Here is a 21,768-nt window from a genome sequence, read left to right as displayed (position 1 = left end):
ATCTAAGCATGACTCAGGGATACCAGATGTGCTGAAAAACTATTTACCAAAATTACTAACTACCCAAAACAGAAGTTTCAGATACGTATTTAAGTTTTGAATTTTATGAAAGCTATTCTTTTTTTCTTTCGTTTAGCAACGATAAATTATTTTGAACATCCAGAATTAAAATCAGACATCAAGAAAATAAACGTCCTTTCATACAGTATCAGTAAATACTTGGTTTCACTTTCACTTATCCTTGTCAAAACTCATAAAGAGTTTTGAACATTTATTTAATTTATGAGTTTATGTTCGTTTGTGTGTGCTGTGTGGTGAAAGAAATATGTGGGCCTGTACAGTTCAGATGTGCAGAACTAACAGCGCCTCCTAAAGTCAGAGGATATGATTTGTCGGGAACTGCTCTTCAGTTAAAAAATGAAGATAAGAGTTTTTTTTACAATCCTGGAATGTTGTGGGGCATAAAAAACATGTTTGACTTGCAATTTGTTTGAAATATACTTGAAATATAAACTTATAAATTGCTTTGTTGTTTGGTTGTTTTTATAGAGAATCTTGTTTCTTTCCACAGAGCACTTAAATTACAACTTCAAGTATCAATTAACGTGAATAAAACTCATGAAGTTCTATGTTTTTTAATTTTTTTTATTTGGTGCATAAACCCAGAGCTATGCATTGCCCCCAAATGACCCCTTTCAAAACTTGTTTTTTTGTATACCATAAATATTATTCCGACAGGCGTCAGTGCTTGATTCATTAATAAATGTGTCATCACAGCTAAAAATAAAGCCTGGGTTTAACCCTGAAAACTCACGACCTCTCAGCGCCTCACCGTTTACCTCTGACCTCGTTTGGTCAGGTCATGGCGTAATGATCCCTACCTGAAACGTGTGTATTATTGCACACAGTTTTTCATCTCTGCTGCAAAACGAAACTGATACAAATAATAATCTATAAATAGAGGAAAAACTAAATCAACATGCTGTTTTCATGGCTTTTATTGCACTGCAGGTGCACACGTCGTCTGAGTGTGAAGTCCAGACCGCAGAGCGCTTCTGATCCACAGATAGTGGCTCCACTGACTCAGCTTTGACTCAGGACGCAAGCTCTGTCTGACAGACTATTGTTCAACCACCGGAGTATGACAGGAAGTAATTACACACATTCAGTGCGTTTGGTTTATTGTGCAAAGGAGAAATTACCCAGGTTCTGGTGGAAGTGGAGCCACTTTATTTCCTGGACCGTTCAGCGATGACTTCGTCTGCCCAGCTCTATCTGATGGGATGTCTGACTCTGACTGTGGGGCTGGCTTTGGATATGGGGCCAAACCAAAACATGGAGTTTACATTTATGCTACCCACAGGCGGCACAGAGTGTTTTTACCAAACTACCACGACAGGTGACTCCATGGAGATAGAATACCAGGTAAAAACAACATGAAGAGGAACTTTGGTGCACCTTTTGCTGCTATTTAACTGTTTTGCTTGGGATATCTTTTTAGCTGGTTGTTTTAAAAGTTTGCAAGCAATCGAGTGAGCAGTTTGGACTTTGGCCTTGTTATCAGAGAGATAAAAAACCGCTGAAAGTTTTAAAGGCACATGCACAATAATGGGGCAGGACAGAAAACACATTTCTCATTGTTAGAGGTTAGCAGAACATTAGGACCTCTGGCAATGTGGCTGATTAATCTAGTCTAACATCTAGCTAAGAATCCTTAATGTACAACCAAACTCAGAGAAGAAGCCCAGCTATTTCGATTCAGAAAATCAGGACAGCCTAAATGCACACTATTCTCTGATAAAGCGAGAAAGACCGAGTTTGACTGTTTAACCCTGAATTGTTTTTCTTGATGGTTTAAAACACGGATTAAAAAAAATGACATCGCAGTTAGCATGTTGATGTTGCACCCTCTGGAGGCTGCAGACTCTCTGGGGTAGAAGCAGGGTTGGTTGAGCATCTACATGAGCCTCCAAAGTCATGAATCATCATGGGAAACTAACATGACCATCGGTTTTCGTCAGACTGAAACCTGATACTTTATAACCTGAGAAAGCTTCGGCCGCTTTGTGTTATTTGGTTTGTTATCACGCCGTTCATTTGAATTTCAGGTAGCAGTTCCAAAGATACCATGAGGCGAGCTTGAGCAGATGCATGGGTTAGAATGTGAGGATGACTCTGGATATGTGACTTTTTTTTTTTTTTTTTTTTTAAGGTTATCGCAGGATCCGGTCTGGATGTTGGGTTTGCCTTGATCTCACCCAGCGGTCATCGGGTGGTCTCTGAGTTCAGGACGTCTGACGGCATCCATATGTGGGTGTTCCTGATGCTTTCCTGCTGATCTGAAGCCAAAACCGAGGTTACCAACGTCTCATTGTTGTCACACATTGTGTCTTTTCTGTCAGGTTGGATTATACAGAATTTGGAGATTACCGGTTATGCTTCGACAACAGCTTCAGCAAGATGTCTGAGAAGATGGTGTTTTTCAAAGTTATAATTAACAGCCAAGGCAACACATCTGGAGGCCAAGAGGAGTGGATGGACTTCACCGTGACTGAAAGCGTGGCGGACTACAGAGTAGAAGAAATCAGGGTCAGAAGGGGAAACTCCTTGTGTCTTACAAGTTGCTGCCCCCCACTGACGCCGCCTGTCTTTTAATCTTTCTGTTTCAGAGAACAATGGACTCGGTGTACCAGCACCTGGAGAAGACCCGTCAGATCCAGACCGTGCTGCGGGCATTTGAGGCCAGGGACCGCTACTTGTTAGAGGACAACCTGTGGCGAGTGTCCTTCTGGTCCTGTCTGAACCTGTTGGTGATGCTCGGTGTGGCCGTCACTCAGACTTACACCCTGAGACGTCTCTTTGATAACACCAAGCGGGTCTGCACTTGACGACAGAACCAGCACAATACTTTTATCCCTCACAGGATAATATGACAAAGAGAACTTTTTTCACTTTTTATTTTGTAAATCTTGTATCGATATTCCATTGCATCATGCTATTAATCTACAGATCCATGATTTAGAGACGCCAATAATTTGAGAAAGTCAGTTACCAAAGTGAAACTCATATTTTAGGAAGGTCTGTGCTGCATTTTGAGCAAATCATTTCTGTTAATTTGGTTAGTGTGGCTCACAGGTAATGACAGTGTTGTGTTCAAGACCACCTAACCCGAGACCAAGACAAGACCAAGACCAGAGTGTATCGAGACCGAGACAAGACCAAGACTTTTGGGGTCCAAGACCAAGTCAAGACCAAGACCGAGGGGAGTCGAGACCGAGTCAAGACCAAGACCAGCGGCCCGCGCTACATGACACAATAAGATGTAAAATATGATCGAAATTGCTTCTCAAAATAATCTGAAAGATCCATATTACCATAAAACACCTAGATATTAAATACTTAATACATTTTACTAATATTAAATATTCCATTTATGTGCTAAAAAGTGTGATGGTCTCGTGCCATCCCTAAAAACATAACACCCTGGGCATTTGCCCATATTGCTCATATAAGAAGCCACCACTGTCTGCACCATTAAACATAGCAATTGAGGCAATGCCCTGACGGTAAATAACGCTCAACCATGAACACTGACCAAGGAGCAACAAGCAAGAAGTAACCAAACAGAAGGCACTCATAGTGACTGTTTTCACTCTCTGTCCTAGTACATGAAGCCAGGTAGTCTGACACCATGGCAGACATTGCAGCTGCCACTTTGAACAAAAACAATCAAAGAGCAATGTGCATGCTCTGCGTGCTCTTTCGTTCTTGTGTTTTAGTTATTTGTTAATTTAAATATTAACGTACATAATAAAATAAAATAATGATGCAGTGTACACAGAGCATTACAAGAACAAAGAACGGGTGTTCTGTCAGGTCAGATCACGGTGTTCTGTCAGATCAGCATACGTTGTCAGATAGTCATACGTTTAGCTCAGATATGCATACGCTGTCATTACCATATGATTTTATTTAATCAGCAACATAGAATCATGACGTAAATCATCATACACTTGGTTATTAACAGTTGTATGGCATCCAGCTGCAGCCAGACCTGCTTTAAACACACTTTGAAACCACGACAACGCATGTATATCCATCTAGTTATCACATTATGTCATATTATAAACAATTTAATTACTTATTTTCGTCATAACTTGTTGCGTATACTGACAACTACACTGACGGTCGGACTTAATGCGCATGCACTGGCATGGTACTCACTGCATGTATGCTATTCTGACAGCGTATGGCTATGTCATAGAACACCGGCTATATCTGTCAGACACATCATTACCATAAGATTTAATTTAATCAACAACATAGAATCATGACGTAGATCGTCATACACTTTGTTATTAACAGTTGTATGGCATCCTGACTTAGCGGTTAAGTGAGTTTTACACGGGTGTGTGTTGTAGCTAACTCCAGCTGCAGCCAGACCCTGCTTTAAATACACTTTGAAACCATGACAACACATGTATATCTATATAGTTATCATTGAAAACAATTTAATGACTTAAGTTCATCATAACTTGCTGCGTATGGTGAACTGACAACTCCTCTGACAGTCGGATTTCTTAATGCTTAATGCATGTATGCTATCCTGACAGCGTATGGCTATCTGATAGAACAACGGCTCTCAGTGAGTGACACTCCAGTCCTATCTAATAAGTAAAGAGCCGTGGAGAAGAATCGACTGTTTCTGAATGTCACCTCACTATATTGCAGACTTTTGGACATAGCGTTGTCCCATATATGCGACAAGTCAGTCAACACCTCCGCACAATAATTCAGCACAGTGAGTGATAACATATTTCATCACAATGCTTATGTGTCTCTGTACAGCTAGCTTTGCTAACATCACGTTAACGGAGCTTACCTTCTTTGAGCTACTTTTCTAAGTGACGAAAAAAGTTAGACGTTGTCTCCACCGTCTGTGAAAATGAAGCGCTACTGAGTTAGCTGTGGCCATCGGATTTCTTACTATTTATGCAGCGCTATTATATTACTGACGATTAGACAAACATTTTCTGCCGCTGAGAGAAAACCACTGCGCATGTCCTGGAGCGCCGTGTGCGAGTGAAAGGTGGGGAGGGGAGGAGGAGGGAGAGTGAAAGGAGGGGAGGGTGGGGGGAGTAACAGAAACACGTAGTTGCTTGGATTTTAATTGGTGCATTTTGCATCCACTGAAAACAAAGATGTTAACAAATAAAGTGGACAGTATGCTGTACGTTTAGTGATATTTTCACAGTTGCGGTCTTGACTGGTCTTGAAATAAAATGCCGAGTCCTCAGCGCCCGAGACTGAGACAAGACCGAGACCAAATGCGGTCGAGTCCGAGACGAGACCGAGACCATCAAAAAATGGTCTTAAGACCAAGACCAACTTCGAGTACCACAACACTGGGTAATGACCAATGACACAGGCTTAACAAAATACAGAAATATCAGCCTACGTAAGAGTCTGACCGCCTCATTGAGCTCAGACTTGATGCTTAGTTGAGGTTCTTTTTCGTGAGTCGCTGCCATGTTGCGTGGAAGTGATCAGGCTTTATTCTCCAAGGATTTTGTGGGGCTAAAATGGTGCCAGTGTTTTTTATTAATGTTTAATTTTTCAAGGTTTGATTTTATTTTTTTTTAATGCCAAATCTCTTAGCTATCTTCATTTTAGATGGCCCGTTTTAGCTTGCTGACCAATAAAACATTGTGATAACATAATCGTCAAAGGAGGCCTGATACTTTAATCAGGTGCCAAATAAAATAAGTATCTCCATGGAGGTAGAAGATGGGGAAAGAATGAACTGTTGTAAAACGTACTGACGGATTACTGTGCGGACTTCGGACATGAGAAAACAGCAGCAGGTGACATCACTTCCTAAATCATCAACAGCTTTGATTCTCTCACATTTTCCTTTGCTGTGGGACTGCAATTTTCAGAAGAAATGTGAAATTAAATGTGCATCATAACAGCCCAGTTGGTTTTCACCTTAAGCCTCTGACATCATCACTGGTTCACAAGTAATAATAAAAACCGAGAAAGCTGAAACTTGTGTCATAAATAAGTCAGGGTGGTGATATTTGAAGCTTAGAGCTGATGACTCTTCGGCCTCCCACAAATTCATGAATGTTTCTTTTAACCGCACTTCTTCCTTCCACTCATTTTTTCCATTAATAGGTGTGGATACAACAACAACCACTTGTGGAGTCATCAGTCTCCTCTGAAATGAGTGCGCAGGTTACACAATCGCTTTAAGTCATAATAATCACACTAAAGAGAAAGTAAAACTTATAATAAATTCATGAATTTGAAGTGCTGAGATAAACTGATGATCATATATACTTACAGACAATAAAATTCAATCGCAAAAGCCCCAATGTATTGATATCTGTGAATATTGTCAAGTGAATCTAGAAAGCCATAATGTGCACCAATGTTATTTTATTAAATACAATTAACAGTCTTATTAATATTTCAAACCTTCAGAAAAATCATTTCCAAATATTACCCTCATTGGATCATAGCTTAGTAAAAAAAAAAAAAAAAAAAAATCTAACAAACATCAAAACAAAACACTGGGAAGTTAAATTTTCACAAAGATGGCTACCTTGTGTTTTGTATTATGTCTTTAACTAACCAGGGTCCTGATAATTATTTTCAAATGTAACAGCCACTTTCTAGGACAAGATTGCTTTGGCTTTAGAAAAAACAAACAGTATATAAAAAATGGCCTTTTGTTCACCTCTTGGTTTTACCATTACCTGCTAATAAAGGTTCAATAACCATATCTTCCTGCAGATGTCAAATTTTCAGTAAAGGTTATGACATGTTCAATTGCTATACAATATTCAGGGCTACTCCCAACATGAACTAAATGGTAAAATACCTTTGTTACAGTTTATTGCCCCTGAAGCGGCTCCAGCAGCTCAAAATGTCAAAACACGGCTCCTTGTGATGCGGCTCGATGTTTCGGACCTAAAGGACATAAATCATGCAGCTCCTCTGTGTCTCCTTTGCCAAAATTCTTCAAGTTCATGATCAACGCCTGCTGGTTTGGGGTCACCAGTGTTTTCCACGGGGAGCCGGCGGGGGGCGCCTGTTCAGGAACAATCAGCCTACGTTAGTGTGTTGACTGTGTGAGATGCAGTAAAAAAAAAAGGTTTTGCAGGTCATCCGCAAAGAAGCAAACATCGACCCGATATTTACACAATAACTCAAAGAGAACCGGGGGACAGTTTTACATTTTGAGGGGGGGAGGGAGGGGGGGTTCAGTTGGAAAATTCAGGGAACATGAATCAAATACTGATACTTGCCCTAAAAATGGCCATGGATCAAAGTGAAAAGTTTTTTTCTCCCCTTACATTCTGTTAAGCTTTCAACCGCATGACAAAAAAAACAGACCAATAACTGAAAATGCGTTGCTATACTGCAACAAACTTAGTAGGAGGTGGCAAAATCCACCAGTCAGGACATGACTGCTGCATTATGGGTAACTAAATCAGTGTTTAAAGGGGTGTGTTAAAAAAAAAAAAGGCAAAGTGGAGTTTACATTGAGGTCATTCTTTCTGGGAAAAAAAAAAAGAAAACGCAGATGGTTCTTATTGAAGGACAAAGGCAACACACGCGCATGCCGATCGTAGCATTCCTCCATCGAAATCTGAGCAAAGTCAGAATTACAAGTTTGATTGGAGGACAAAACATTGAAAAATGTCCAGAAACCAAACGGCCTTAATGAAAATAGCCTGAAATGTTTTAAAATGGAAAGTGATATAGAAAAAAGGAAAACTGTTTGTTGGTTAATTCAAAGCCTTAGTTTGGCCATTAAAACATACCTAGGTGAAGCTAGGATATTTACAAGAATATCCATAACGTTTTCCAAATACTACTGTGGGATTGAATGGAATCAATAATTTTTCAGCTTCTATAAAAAAAAATGTTTGAGTTTACGGAGAAAAGCAGACCGTTTGCTGCCTGTTCTTCCTTTATTCTCTTTCCTACCGTGATGCAGTTTTGCAGTGAATCTGCATGTATGGAAACAAAACCAAATAAAAAATCGGATGTGACCTAAAGGAACATATTTAATATGACTTTTATTGTGTTGATGCAAATATTTGTGCATGACAGAACAAGTATGGAGGTAAAGATCACTAACCTACTTGTGGGAACAAAAGAAGAAACTGAAATGAGAAGAGTATCTGTGAGGTTTATGAAGAGGAGCAGAAAACTAAAAAAGATTCTATATACGTGACAGAAACAGCAGATCACACAGGACACAAGAAGACACCAACCACCAAAACCAGTCCCTTTATTGTACACACCTCTTTATTTACTTTTCTTTCTAAATCAGGTCATGATGTTCATTAAAAATCCATTAACTGCTACAGAGGCACTTCATAAGGGTTTGCAAAACAAAAAAGAAAGATGTTTGAGGGATGGTTTCCAACCCCTTCCTGCTGATTCAGAGAGGGGAGGGAAATACGGATGGATGATGCACACAGACAGTATTCCTACATGCTCATGTAGATTTTACAGTCTTCTCATGGACACGCTGGAGTGACAGGCATGTGGGAGCCTAGTATTTTTTTTTATTTTATTCTTTTTTTAATCTATCATGGTAATTATTCTTAGGATTCGATGCCGATTTTGTTTTAGGTTTCCAGGCTCTGTCACTGAAAGCAAGGCCAGGAGAAAAGAAAACAGGCACAAAGTAAACATCCTGTTTTAAGACAGTAATTTGGGATTTATAAAAAAAAAGATTTTCTTCAATCTTTTAGTGGTTGTGTAATTGTTTTTGTTTTTCTCCGTGTTCTTGGCAGCTCCTGCACTTATTCACCGAAACCCCCACCACCAACTCACCACCACAAATGATCAAAAAGAGAAGAAAATCTAAGTGGCCCATTATCACTCCCAACTTATACCATTCCCCAGCCCACACCTGAAGATCAAGAAAAAAAAAAAGATTTAAATTATATATATATATAAAAAGAACAAACCCTTAAAAAGCAATCTGACATTTCTCAGCATATAATCACAGCTGTGTATGTAACGACCCAGTAACACTCCCAACAAATCCTGAAACCCGTCGCCGCAGCAGAAGTGAAACAAATGGAGCAAAAGTTAAGGAATTGGGTAAGATGGAAGCTGAATCGAGTTACTAGAATTGTGTCCAAAAACCAAGTAAAAGAACAAATGCCCAGGTTATAAATAATAGGAGCTGAAAAATTATTTTTCGAACAATGAGGTTAAAAAAAATTCAATGAAATGCCAGTTAGTCCTTTTTTTTTTTTACTGTAAAGACTGATGTTTACATTTCCTGGGATGGTTATGCTTAATATTTATTTATTTATATGAACCCTGTGAGAAAATGAGACGAGACATCTCTTCTGTAAAGGGCAGCTATTTACAATATACCTGACGTCTGAAAGCAGAACCGATAACTGTAATAATAATAATACTAAATACATTTTCTTAAGGAGAAACTAGACATCTTCCTGCTCTGTGATCCAGATTCTCATCTCAACACCCTGCACCTCTGAATCCAATCCTCTTTCAGATCAATCTGCTCTTTTTGAGTCAGCTAATCTAGGAATTAGACTCAACCTCACCAAAATCTCAACGGGATTAAGAAGAGAAAAGAAGGATTATTAATCAAACTAACATTTCTGAAAGAGCAGACAGGCTTCAGTCTGTCTCCCTCTCCTGGAGGTGTGGGGGGTCCAGACTACAGCATCCGTGTTACGAGTGGTTTCCTGCAAAGGCTCAGTGGCTAGAAGTGCTTGGACTAAAGCAAAAATAATCTTTTCTATACGGAAGAGCAATTAAAATAATCTTTTCTACATGATGAAACGGAGGCGGAACGACTATGAATCTCTTGCATCTCGTCTTTGTGTGTTTTGTGAGTCGACTGAACTTAATTTTAAAGCTACATTTATAATGCTCATCAGGAAAGACAGTCACTCAAATGAAAACAACACAAGAACAAATTATTTATAACCTACACCACCGTAGACATCATGTTAAGTAACTGTTTTCAGTATGAAATGAGTCGGGATGTGAAAAAAAACCCAGTAAAACATCAACAATAATGTATTCTATACACAGAGTATCTGGGGCTAAAAATGGAGGGAGTGGAGGAAGAGAGGAGACGCCCTGTACCAGGTTATATGAGACTACATGTAGCTGAGAACCAGTTGAATAAAAAAACAGAACATTTAAAAGAACATTTTAAATGAATTTGAAATGTTTGATAAAAGGTTTTTAGTTTGCAAGACATGCCAGGCAAATGGAAAATCTAAGTGATAAAATGTTTTTTTTTTTTTTTTTGCTTCTTGTGCGTGTAAATAGAAAGTATTAGCAGCTTATTAACATTGCTTGTAATCTAACACATCACTAAGTCATCCCCTCCCGTTGACCCCCTCCATTCCAGGCCAACACGGTGTGCAGACACACATCCAGGAACAAAAAAAAAAAAAAAAGCATGCTAAGGTGGGCTTGGCCACAGGTCTAGTCTAGCAGGGAAGGCTCTGCAGGACGAATAATGGTGGGCCGGTGAGACGGGGCACCAGGGGGTCTTCGGCTGCAACAGGGAGAGAAGATACAGACAAGGTGTGAGACGTGCTCACAAAGAGACAGCGATGAAACCAAACAACCCAAAGAGAGAGAAGAAACAAGAGGCAGAGAGGAAGAGGAAACCAACAATAAAAAGACAAGAATGAGTTCAAGGAAACGCGATAAAAGAAAAGGAGGAGGAAAAGGGTGGGGCGGGAGGAGGGGAAAAGATACTAGATGTCTCCAAATTTACAAAGACATGCTCATCAGATGCTGGCGATAAAATGTTACAAATGAAGTGCAACGAGATTAGTGATTACTGTGGCTTTGATCAAAGTCTCACCTGGGAACGCCGGGTGGGACGCGGGCCGGCCGGGAGGGGATCAGTGGTGGCGCGCTGAACGGATCCTGGCTGCTGTTGAAGGCACCGGCGGGTGGGACAGGGCGGGAGGGGATCGGAGGGGCACCAAACGCTGGGGAGGGATTAAAGGCTGGGGTGGGGTTCATGGGGGGCCCTGGAGTCGGGCCCCGAACAGCGGGAGGACGGTTGGGGGGCTGGGACGATGAAGGAGGTGGTCTTCGCTGAGGAGTTGGGCTGCAACGGATGCATATTTTTTAAACGTAGCCAACGCTAAAACAGTCAAATCATTTGAGGCCAAAAATAAAAACCGTTTGGTAAAAACAACATTTCTGAACTACCTGGAATCCTGGAGCCAGTTGTCGTTTACAGGCGGTGGAACCGGCGTGGAGATGGTGTTGGTGGTGATGTCGCCGATGATGTGCAGCGCCTCCTTGAGGGCGTGATACATGCGCAGCATTTCGTCCCTGCGCTGGGCCTGGTCAGCAGACTCCTCCATCAGGCTGTTCTGGTCCCCCGATGAGTAAAGATAAGCCAGCAGCTCCGAGTGGATGAAATCCTTCGCCTGGAAGGAGCGTCACAATGACGAGAGCTTATTTGCACAGGAGCAACAGGAGCCAAAAGAGAAAATATTTACTGAATTATCTGGAATGAGGAACTAGAAGTTGAAACTGAATATGTTTAAGGAAGCAGTAATAGTGAGAAAAGCTCTTATATTGTTATATTAAATGGATCAGGATAAGAGTTTGTCTTTTGCCAACTGGCTGAGCCACTTATGAGACATAACGCCCTTCGCCTGCGGCAGGTTCTGCCGGCTCCGCTCACATTGTTGATCATGAGGTGCATGATGGTCTTGGGCACGAGGTCTCTGATGGATTTGTTGATGATGCCGATGTACGAGTCCACCAGGTTGCGGATGGTTTCCACCTGCCGCTCCAACTGAGGATCCATGGAGAACGTGTCTGTGGGTGCCGTCTCTTCATTCTCCACCTTAGCCAAAAACAAAAAAACCATTATAAAAAGAGAGCAGGGCTGGAATACTATATTTCACGGAATTATTTGAATAGAAATGACCACAAATAGTCTTAAAAACAAATTATTGGTCTTTTACATCCTTGTTTACATGACATAAAATAAAAGTACCAATGTACTTTTATTTTACGGTCTTTAATACCTGGTCTTTTTCGGGATAAACCCCGGCCCTGAGGAAGGACGCCTTCCAGCTGTCAACATCTTCCTGCGAGTCACAGGCCAGCTCTATTTGTCGATTATCCTTGTAGACGTTTCTGTTCAGACAAACAAAAACAATAAAGTTTTCCTGTAGGCCATATCCAACATTACGCCATGCAAGAGAAGAGAAATCAATAGGATAATATTGATGTGCATCCGCTGGGGTAAACTGATGTGCCGACCTCTGTTCAGTGTTGAAGATTGCAAAGATGTGCTTTGTGGACATAAAGCCTTTCTCCACGTCTCTGAGCTTCAGGTTGTCCAGAGGCAACATGTACTTCTTCTCTTTTTCCTTAAATAAGACGAAGAACAAATGTCACCAAATACAATGCGAACTCTAAAAAAACAACTTTACAGACACATGTGCAGGCATTCTGACAGGTTTTCCAAAAGCTTTAGGAGTGTGTTCACGTGGATTCGTTTCAACCATTCTTCCAGAAGCAGATCTGACCGGTCAGACACTGATGTTGGACGAGAAGGTCTGGCTCACAGTCGACGCTTTAATTGATCCTAAAGGTATTAAACTGTGCTGAAGTTAGGAATCTATGAATGCCAGTCCATTTCTTCCACAACACAGTCACTCACCAAGGTCTTTATAGACATTTGGTAATAATTAGGTCTTCACAGAATCCAGTTCATGCCTATCCTACTTTGGATTAAAGTAGATTATGGTGCCAAAGTAATGGTTAGCAGATCAAATGCGAGATGTATTTTGAATTAAAAACAAAATGCTCAGGTAACAAACATATTGACTTGGAATAAAGAGTAAATCAAAACCAGATGCATCTGGTCTCTAAAATCATGTTTTCTTCTACCCACGCAATTAGAAGGAAGGAAGCCATTGCTGTAAAAGGTATTTATGCACAAGCTTAGGTCATGTAATTACAAACACATGAAAATATTATTAATTTATGACACATCTCCATTTCCCTGCATCCTCCCCTGGTCTCCTCAACTGTGGAAAGATGTGCATGCCGGTTATAGAACTGCTAGGCAGATGCACATATTTCCACAGCCACCTCATTATTGGTAACATTGTACATCGAAACGTGGAAATTACCATTCGTCATGTCTCAGTAGATTAGATTTAGAAGTCCCTGAAGGATTTCTAAAAATTGTATCAAAGTAGATATGACCTTCAAATTTAAACATGGAGTAAAAGCATTTATATATATATTATTGTTAATAAATGTCCTTATTTAACCAGGTTTATTTAATATGGATCAACTATACATAAAAAAAAACAATATCAAATATTAAGAATACGTACTTCGGTTTCTTTTGGTGATGGCATTTATTCTGTTTGGGTTCTTATGATTTAAAAGTAAACATTTAAATGATCTGGATGTGTACAATTTAAACCTCAACATATTCAATGTAATAGTACCATTAAAAAAAAAAGTAAACCAGCTGTATTACAGAGTCACCAATGCGCAAACATGAAAAAATGCATTTCCTGAGTGTGGACCACCCCCAGGCCCGCGAGATGGGAGAAATGCATGATGAAGATGAGGAGGAGGAAGAAAAGGAGGAGTTTCTAGGGGGACGGGGCGGGGGTGCCAGCTTTCACTGCTGAGCAGAGACATCTGGAAGCATTTACATCTGCACTAACACTGAGTGGCGCAGGCCCAAAAGTTACATCACTCATAGATCTGCACAATCCCCCTCCCTCGCCACACATCCACACACATCGCAGTAAATCCTTAGTTTCATGTGCAGAAGGAACCAAACGCACATGCGGCAGAAAGAGCCGGACAAAGGCATAAAGTGAACACAGAGTGCGATCATAAATACACTTGTGGAGTCGAGTCCGACTTCCCAAACACCCAGCGGGAGTTGTGAGGACAAGCGCCTACACACTTGTACACACAATCACCCCCTCCCCTCCGGCCCCCGTAACCCAGTACGATTTCCTGCAAATTCCAAAGTCAGATCCCGGCTGGAACATTTCAGCTTGGCTGCCACGTCAGTTTGCCTACACCATCCTAGCCCGCTCATTATCCAAGCTTTTCCGCAAGAAAGCCAGTGAAAGGAAGAGAAGTCGAAGACAAAGAGACAGTTGTTTCACTTTTTTAATTTGAATCCGTTTTTTAATATATGTATATATATTTTTTTTTTAGATTGCGTTTTTGATGGAAGAAGACAACGAAGGCTGGAGAGTGAGCGAGTGGTGAGTAAGCAATAACAGTGACAACTTGTCATTTAAAAACTTTCTCTAACATTTCTTTTGCTTCTTTACCGATTAATGCTCAAAATTGCTGCTTGCTTAAGATCTTAAAAAGCAGTTTTCACTGATTCATACTGAAGCAGCGTCTCAATGTGTATGCTCTACGCTTTATTCTGTACGATAAGCAGTTGCCATTTATGTCATTTTATTCTACGTATGACTAGTAGATAATATTTAAGCTATTTGTCCTCTGTCCTACAGTCCTCGTGTAGCGACCTACAGACGCAATGACCTCTGGGTCCTTCCTCTCAGTCCTTTTCACCCCCCACCCAGCCTGCCCAGTGTTCAGACTACCTGTTCCTAACGGCTACAGCTGAACAGTAGTCTGCACATTGGTTAGGCCAGGCTGGGATGCACACGGCTCCTCACCTCCGATGACAACAACCCTCCATAAAGGACATACCCAGTCTGTAACATCGTCACCATCTGCTGCAATTTAACCGATTTGTACCAGTTTCTGTCACATTAAAGAAGTGGTTGAAGCAGCGGTTCCTCTCACCTCCTCATCTTTGTACCAGGACAGAGATTCGGCCGTCAGCACGAACCAGTATTCCTTGGAGCCTCCTTTCATAATGCTGATGTTGAGGGTTAGCCAGCCTTTCCTGATTACCTGCACGATGAAGGGATCGTGTGGAAGAGACAAGGATTGCAGGGAGATGGGGAAACAATAGAAACAGTTAAGCTTTTCTGAAAGAAAAAAAAATATGAATTACTGATTTAAACACTGACTTACCTGCGTGGTTAAACACTAGCTTTGTTTACTTTTTAATTTAAATGTTATTTAAATGTGATTTTAGTGATAGTTAAGACTTCCTACGACAGAAGCACAAAAAAGGACGGAATAATCAGAGAATAGTAAAATGTGCGTCTTAGAATGGGCAGTTAGACGTTAAAAATATCCAGACTGAAACTACTGAACAGAAATGAAAGCCTTGTTTTGTTTTACTCAACAGAAAATGAATCAAACCAAGAAAGCGAGGCGCTTTCCAGGGCATGCTCGCCCCAATTTGGGGGCAAATGCGAAAGGTCGACGGCGGAGTCAGAGGTTAATCAGAGAGGATCAGAGGTGCTCGATTACACAGAGAAAATGTTAGCTATCCTTCAGAAGCATTCAGAACGAGTGTTAGTTGAGTCGACAAATGCTGCGTTTTCAGATGAACACAAATCTAAACAGCGGCTGGTTACATGTTGAGCGAAGGAGGATGAGACAGAAGCAGCTAGCTGTAGCAGGTTATTTTAGAAAAAAGTTACTTAGTTTTAAAAGCTCTTCTAAAGACTCCCATGCACTTCTACTACAATATCAGGAAGTACGTTTTGGAAAAAAAGCGAGGGGGAGAGGGTAATGTGTTGGGTTCATGTCAAATCCTTCTTCAGACTCCGGTTGTACAATTTCTCTCCATTCAGAAAACAACTTCAGCGGGAGATGGTGGAGGCAGAGAAGGAGCTTATTTACTTGGTGTAAAAGTGCCAATATCAATATGGGAGAGGAGGTAACAGAGTTCCTGGAGAGAAATGACTCAAGCTTTACAGAAGTGGAAAAAAAAAAAAAAAGTAGTAGTAGTTCAAACACAGTGAGTTGGAAATATTGTTTCCTGTGTGGTACAGTCAGCCTGTGTAAGATATATAAGGGAGTCATAGATGCTCTGGTTTCCTTTTACAAATGTTTATATTGAATGTTCTGCATAAATGCTGCCGATTTATTGGTTAGTTGAAGCTGACGGACAACATCTGAGATCAACAACATAAGCATGTGCAGGGGGACATAAAAGCTCCAAGTTCTATATTAAAAGCTCTTGAGATATGGAAGAAAATGGGACCAAAATAAATCATTTTAGTTTGGTTTTTTCCACTTTTATTGTGATGCAAAACTGAAAGAGAAATACATCTTTTGTGAAGTAGTAAATATTGTGTTTGCTTAAGTGTGTACACCCTGATAACTTGATATGTAGTGGTGTCCTAATCAACCAACACTGCCATCATTTCAACAGCCTCTGCTTACCCTGACATACAAGTGGAGCTGTGCCCCCCCAAACCCCCCCTTCCTTTGTTTTCCTAAAATTTCATTAGCACGTCAATAATAAATCCCAGGGTCAGCAAAGTTCTCACTGTTATGAGGGATCAGTTGAGGCAGCAGGGCACAAACAGCTTTCAATACATCTTAGAACAGTTAAAGAAAGTCATCAGGTGGCAAGGCGGAAATGTTTTCCAACCGAGAAAAAGAGTCCAAATCCAACAGCTAAATTCTGTGAAAACTCGACTTGGGTTTTCCAAAATCAAGTAGGAAAATGGGTAGCGGGTCAGTTAAAAACCCGGGTTTCACCAAAAAGCAAGAGTATCTGGAGCAAAAACTGCACATCACCAAAAATGTATCATACACAGGGCTCAGAGCATCATGCCTTTTCATTAGGGAAGTAAAGGTATCTAATGCCGTATTTAAGGGTACACACTCTTATGACACCACAGTATTATCTCCCCTAAAAGATTAAAAAAATTTTTCTCCAATTGAGCTTATCTGTTGCATTAAAGGTGGAAAAAAGTTCTAAAATGATTTGTTAGTCTCATTTCCTTACATTACAAAAACTCTGCATTTTTTTAGGGGTGTGTGGACGTTTTGTATGTACTGTGTGTATAAACATGAAGTTTGCCTTGATAAAACTTTACAAAATAAAACAAAGGAATGTTGATGAGGATTTATTTTCTATTAGCCATTAGCATACACCCCAAAGCCATGACAAGTCACCAGATTCATTAAAAAACAGATTGGATTGGATGAGATTAGAAATTATCATCAGACATTTGATTTTGTTAGTAGAATTTTAGGACTTTTACGTAAAAGGAAAGAAAGTAATATTTTTTTCAAAAAAAAAAACAAAACAAACAAAAAAAAAACACTTTTTGGTTATGTCACTGATTTGATTGGTCCCATTATTCCCCCAGTGACCTTCAGGACGGTTCTCACAAGGCAAACATTTGGATCACCATGCACGAGGCAGCAGCAGAGGTAAACACCAAGTGACAGAGGAACTGACACCTCCGCAATTACAGGCTGTAGGGTTCTTCATCCTCTCTCTCGTCCTCAGTAGAGAGAACGTAGGATTGTAGCGTACTACAACAACAAATTAAGAGCCTTTTCAAAATTTACACTTGAACATCGTTAGTAGAATTACCGGCAATTACTGCCTTCTTAAAGAAAAAACATTACAAGTTTAAATAAGTCAAGTGTTAGTCCAAATTACTGGTAGCTGTGCACTACAGTTGGAATTACAACTGGTGACACTTTTGTAAGTCTGGAGACTCTACCTTCTCTTCCTGGGCCTCGCCAAGCCCGGCAAGCTGCAGAAGGGTGAAACATTTCATTAAAGTGACGACGTCGTCTTTTTATTTACACAGGAGCCGACGTTCATTCAAGTATCTCTGAGGAGTTTGTGCTCGACGCTAACTGAACTGGCTGACCTTTACTGACACGGCTTCAGTTCTTCTGCATGGCCTACCCCTGCTGCCCCTGGCAGGGTGTGGTTTAATGCGGGGTACTTACCAGAATCTCACCCTGCAGTAATAGGAAGGGAAGTGGGGTTAAAGCAGAGGGGTAGTGTAAAAATCAAAGCCAAAAACAAATTGGAAATCAAAGAAGAGGACAGTGGAAGATAGGTAGAAGAAGTGAGGAATGAAGAGGTGGAAGTGAATGAAAAGTAAGAATAGTAGAAGAGAGGGGAAAAAAAGCGTTTAAGGGAGCAAACGGGAACAAGAAAACAGGAAATCCAAGAGGCAGCCAGAGAAAAGGATGAAAAAAGGACAGAGAAAAGGAGAGAGAGAGAAAGAGCAAAAGAATTACATGCAATTAAAATTACTTCAAGATATATCACAATTTGGTTATGTCACAATTGTTGCTCAGATGATTGTTGTGATATCCATGCACATCTTGAATTTTAATGAACCCAAAGATGCTTGGAAGTTAATGGGAAGGCAAAACAAACATCATTCAGTTATTAATCATGGTTGTGCTAATGTAACATGCCCGGACCGCATGCAGAGAATCAATGTCGATCCTGAAGAGACAAGCTTGTGTCAGAAAGCAGGGAACGGGGTCTTCCTCATACTATCTAACACAGCTCTCCCTTTAGACCGTGGTCGTCAAAAAAGGTGCGTTCAAAGAGATCAACGGGTTGTTGTAAAACCATTAAATAATAGACAAATATCGGCTTTAAAACGTTAAACAGATAAACACAAGGACTACAAAAGACTGGGTGACAATATTACCAGAGGAAGAAATTGATTATTGGCTGTGGCTTGTTGACAATTTGATTAATTAGGTTATGTAATAGAATGCATCTGTGAAAAGATGATTAAACCTGGCATTCGAGAAAAGGACAAATCTAAGTGCCAGAACGTACCTGGTTGGGTACCGCCCTCTTTTTGTTTGTAGCAATGTTCCTCTGCTGAGCGCTGCCGCACACAAAAAAAGACAGATAACGATGACGGAAACATTTGTACAGTTCCTATTCATGTCTGACACTGCATTTTTAAATAACACTATGGTTACTTCCTGTTTTTATTCTTCTGGCTTTCATTCGCAAAATGAAATCAACCATCAGCTTTTAAAGAAGTCTGAATTATTTATTTCGCAACAAAAACACAAAGTTAGACAGACTTTTAAAAGGCTTTAAATATTTGTGCACTCTGAGAAGCACAGGTGCATTTTAATGAATTACAATATGAAGAAGTTCACTTATTTCAATTATTCAAAAGTGAAACTCATGTATTTGTTGAACCCAGAGTGACATTTCTAGCATTTGTTTTCATCAATTATAATAATTACTGCTTACACTTAAGGAGAACCACAAAATTCAGTTTCTGGGAAACTATGAATGTTATGAAACATTTTTGTTCAAAATAAACACATTATGTTTTGGTCGACACAGTCAAGGTGAAGACCACTGACGGAGGTTTTCCCAGCAGACTTTGTGGCGTCACTGTGCTTGATTAGCCAAGCAAACTAGCTTGGCTAACCGGGAACCTATGAAGTATTGTCAAGAAAGATGAAATATGCAAAACAATTCAGGCAATCTGAAGCAATCGGGGCTTCCTGAGCAGAACCACATTCTGATCGCCTCCACTCCACGCTGCATTTATCTGATAATAATACTGTGCAGTAAGAAGATGTAGACAATACAATAAAACATTTCTGCATCAAAAAAAAAAAAAAAGAATCATACAATATTAAATATTGTTGCTCTTGAATATTAATCTCTTGCGAGATATGCCTTTAATATTATGCAGCGAAATAAATTAACTTTTCATTGATATTTATTTCCATGCACTTGTGTTGCAAACAAAATCTTGAATCTTTCCTGTTTGCCCACCTGTTGTTGCTGTACCCTGGGGAGCTACCATCATCCAGCCTTCTGTAGTCAAGACTGAAAGTGATGTCATGAAAACCATTAAACTGCTCTGGCTGACCTTTGATGCAATGCGTCAATTCCCTTGCCATGCAGAGGCATAACATAAGCCCTGACACATGCTCCCAAAGGGACTTTTCTGTTACAAAAATCCACACTGCAGAGAAGCTTCACTCAACTATAAATTACTGTTACTGCTGCACTAGGAAGCACATGAAACCACCCGCAAACTCTAGATTGCTTTGAGATACACCACAAAAAAAAAACATAAAAGCTATGCTGTGTGCAAATTAGTTTCCAGACAAAGCAGGAACAGATAAAAATCGCGAGCGCCGCTCTTTCGTTGAGTTCAACAAGCATGCTTTTCAACGACAGCATGATGCAAATAGGAACGTTTTTTTTTTTTGGTTTTTTTTTTGTTATTTTCCCCAGAAAAGTTTGACTTTTGGGGAAGGATGGGATTGTTTCATGCAAGGGGGGAAAAGAAACTCACAAATAACTGAACTTTGATCAACGGGGCAATTTTGATTATTGTGGCATCCATCTCCCTCCTCAGGGAGGCGCAACCTGTGCATAACTACTGGTGACATTTAGATTCATCACTCATTCTGATGAGGAGAGGAGGAACATAAACGAACTGGGGCTGGGTTCAAGACTCTAAGCTGTAAAGCAGACTAATGAGAAGGATGGTTACATACTTAGCAAAGCCTATGAAGTCTTCATGGTTGGTGTTGATGTAAGACAGCTCAATGTCAATCAGCAGCAGAACCTTCAACAGAGAGAAATTAGATTAGGACGGAGATGACTTTAACCATACTAAGACAAGCCTCAAATTAGAAAGTGAAGAGTCTCACATCTGATATGTCAAGCTTGCTCAAATAAGAAAAACCAACTGAAATCCATCAGGTAAAAGTGAGATGGCTGCGTACTGCAGCACTGAGGTTGAGTTGAGAAAACGGTATTACTCAAAGGTTTCCGTTTATAAAACTTTCAATTTACCAAGATCCTCACCAGAAGTTTTGCTATTCACTTTTTAAATCACTGTTTGAGAAGTTATTACCGTCATGTTTTCTGAAATCACTCATATTTTATTTGTGTTTTAGGATGAATTAAATGAGAAATAAATTGTCTCAAATTGTGTAAGAAAATGTGTCTTCTCTCATTTTATATATTGAAAATGCAACCAAATAAACAGACATGTTTTTTTTTTTTTTTTGTCCGTCTTTGCTGCACAGCTGGTTAGTCAAACATTTTGTTTTTAACACACAGACAGATAAGAATCTCACAAAACTTGCTTGCGTCTTTTTAAACTCATGTTGGAACTTGCGTAAAATACCGAAAGGAGGAACAACGCAAATATTTTTGCCAAACCTATTTAATTCCCGATTTTAAATTGGGCACAAACAGGTCTGAAAAGGTCCATAAAAGCTCTTGAGTACACCTCCTGTAATAAAATACACATAATAATCAGTCCGCACTTAGTAGAACCCATTTCATCTTTCAGATGTTCCCTGCTGGGCTGTTGGTGCTTGCTGTTGCAAACAGGGCAGAAAGTAATGGCAGATAATTATTTGTAGATAACTGCGGGCCTAACCTCAGCTGTCTCTGGCCCTAAATGGGAACAGCTACAGAGTTTTTAATGCCATCTACTGATGAATGCAAGGATGGAACGTAAGTGGTGCTAAAAAGGTTCACAGTAGAGTTTTTTTTTTTTTTTTTCCACTCACACTGGCACTGGAAGATCAGCAAATTGAGAAGCCGATGACTCATAACAGCTAACAAGCAATGTGGATGTCAGTTACTGACTTTTACCTTAGACTTCATCATATCTTCCTTTATATGCTAAACTACCACATATTACAGTCGAAGCTAGAATTGATGTCAGCTGCTTCTGCATACTTCTTTTTAAAGGAGATAAAGATCAAACCATTTATTTTAACCACAAGGAGCCCTTACCAGTAAGCAGTAAGGGCTCATCTGAGCACCACAGCTCTTAATGCGCTGCTTCC

The 21,768-nt window shown here is 40.1% G+C and overlaps 2 protein-coding genes across 5 annotated transcripts in view; one reads left to right on the top strand and one right to left on the bottom strand.

Moving 5' to 3' along the window:
* Nucleotides 1-874: 874 nt before the first annotated feature.
* LOC106932484 (transmembrane emp24 domain-containing protein 1) lies at nt 875-6,551 on the top strand. The gene is made up of 4 exons (XM_015011225.2): nt 875-1,425; nt 2,213-2,310; nt 2,403-2,589; nt 2,670-6,551. Exons 1-4 carry the CDS (start codon nt 1,252-1,254, stop codon nt 2,886-2,888), a joined length of 678 nt encoding a protein of 225 aa, XP_014866711.1. The 5' UTR covers nt 875-1,251; the 3' UTR covers nt 2,889-6,551.
* Nucleotides 6,425-21,768, bottom strand: part of dnm2a (dynamin 2a) — a 30,435-nt gene continuing 15,091 nt past the window's right edge. For 2 of the 4 annotated variants that reach the window (XM_015011219.2, XM_015011218.2), the window contains exons 12-21: nt 20,458-20,528; nt 18,755-18,806; nt 17,899-17,910; nt 14,863-14,973; nt 12,319-12,428; nt 12,081-12,192; nt 11,732-11,896; nt 11,248-11,471; nt 10,892-11,143; nt 8,301-10,576 (exon numbers count right to left, since the gene is read on the bottom strand). In XM_015011219.2, the coding sequence (XP_014866705.1) occupies nt 10,504-10,576; nt 10,892-11,143; nt 11,248-11,471; nt 11,732-11,896; nt 12,081-12,192; nt 12,319-12,428; nt 14,863-14,973; nt 17,899-17,910; nt 18,755-18,806; nt 20,458-20,528 (1,182 nt within the window). In that variant the 3' untranslated portion in view covers nt 8,301-10,503. Of the gene's footprint in view, nt 7,097-8,300; nt 10,577-10,891; nt 11,144-11,247; nt 11,472-11,731; nt 11,897-12,080; nt 12,193-12,318; nt 12,429-14,862; nt 14,974-17,898; nt 17,911-18,754; nt 18,807-20,457; nt 20,529-21,768 lie in introns of those variants that run through there. The other 2 variants (XM_088008418.1, XM_015011220.2) reach the window with 2 other exon arrangements.

The sequence above is a fragment of the Poecilia mexicana genome, unplaced genomic scaffold (assembly GCF_051168715.1).
Source record: "Poecilia mexicana isolate PSO_F unplaced genomic scaffold, ASM5116871v1 scaffold_8, whole genome shotgun sequence".
Lineage (NCBI taxonomy): Eukaryota > Metazoa > Chordata > Actinopteri > Cyprinodontiformes > Poeciliidae > Poecilia > Poecilia mexicana.
This window is presented reverse-complemented; position numbering and strand designations above follow the sequence as displayed.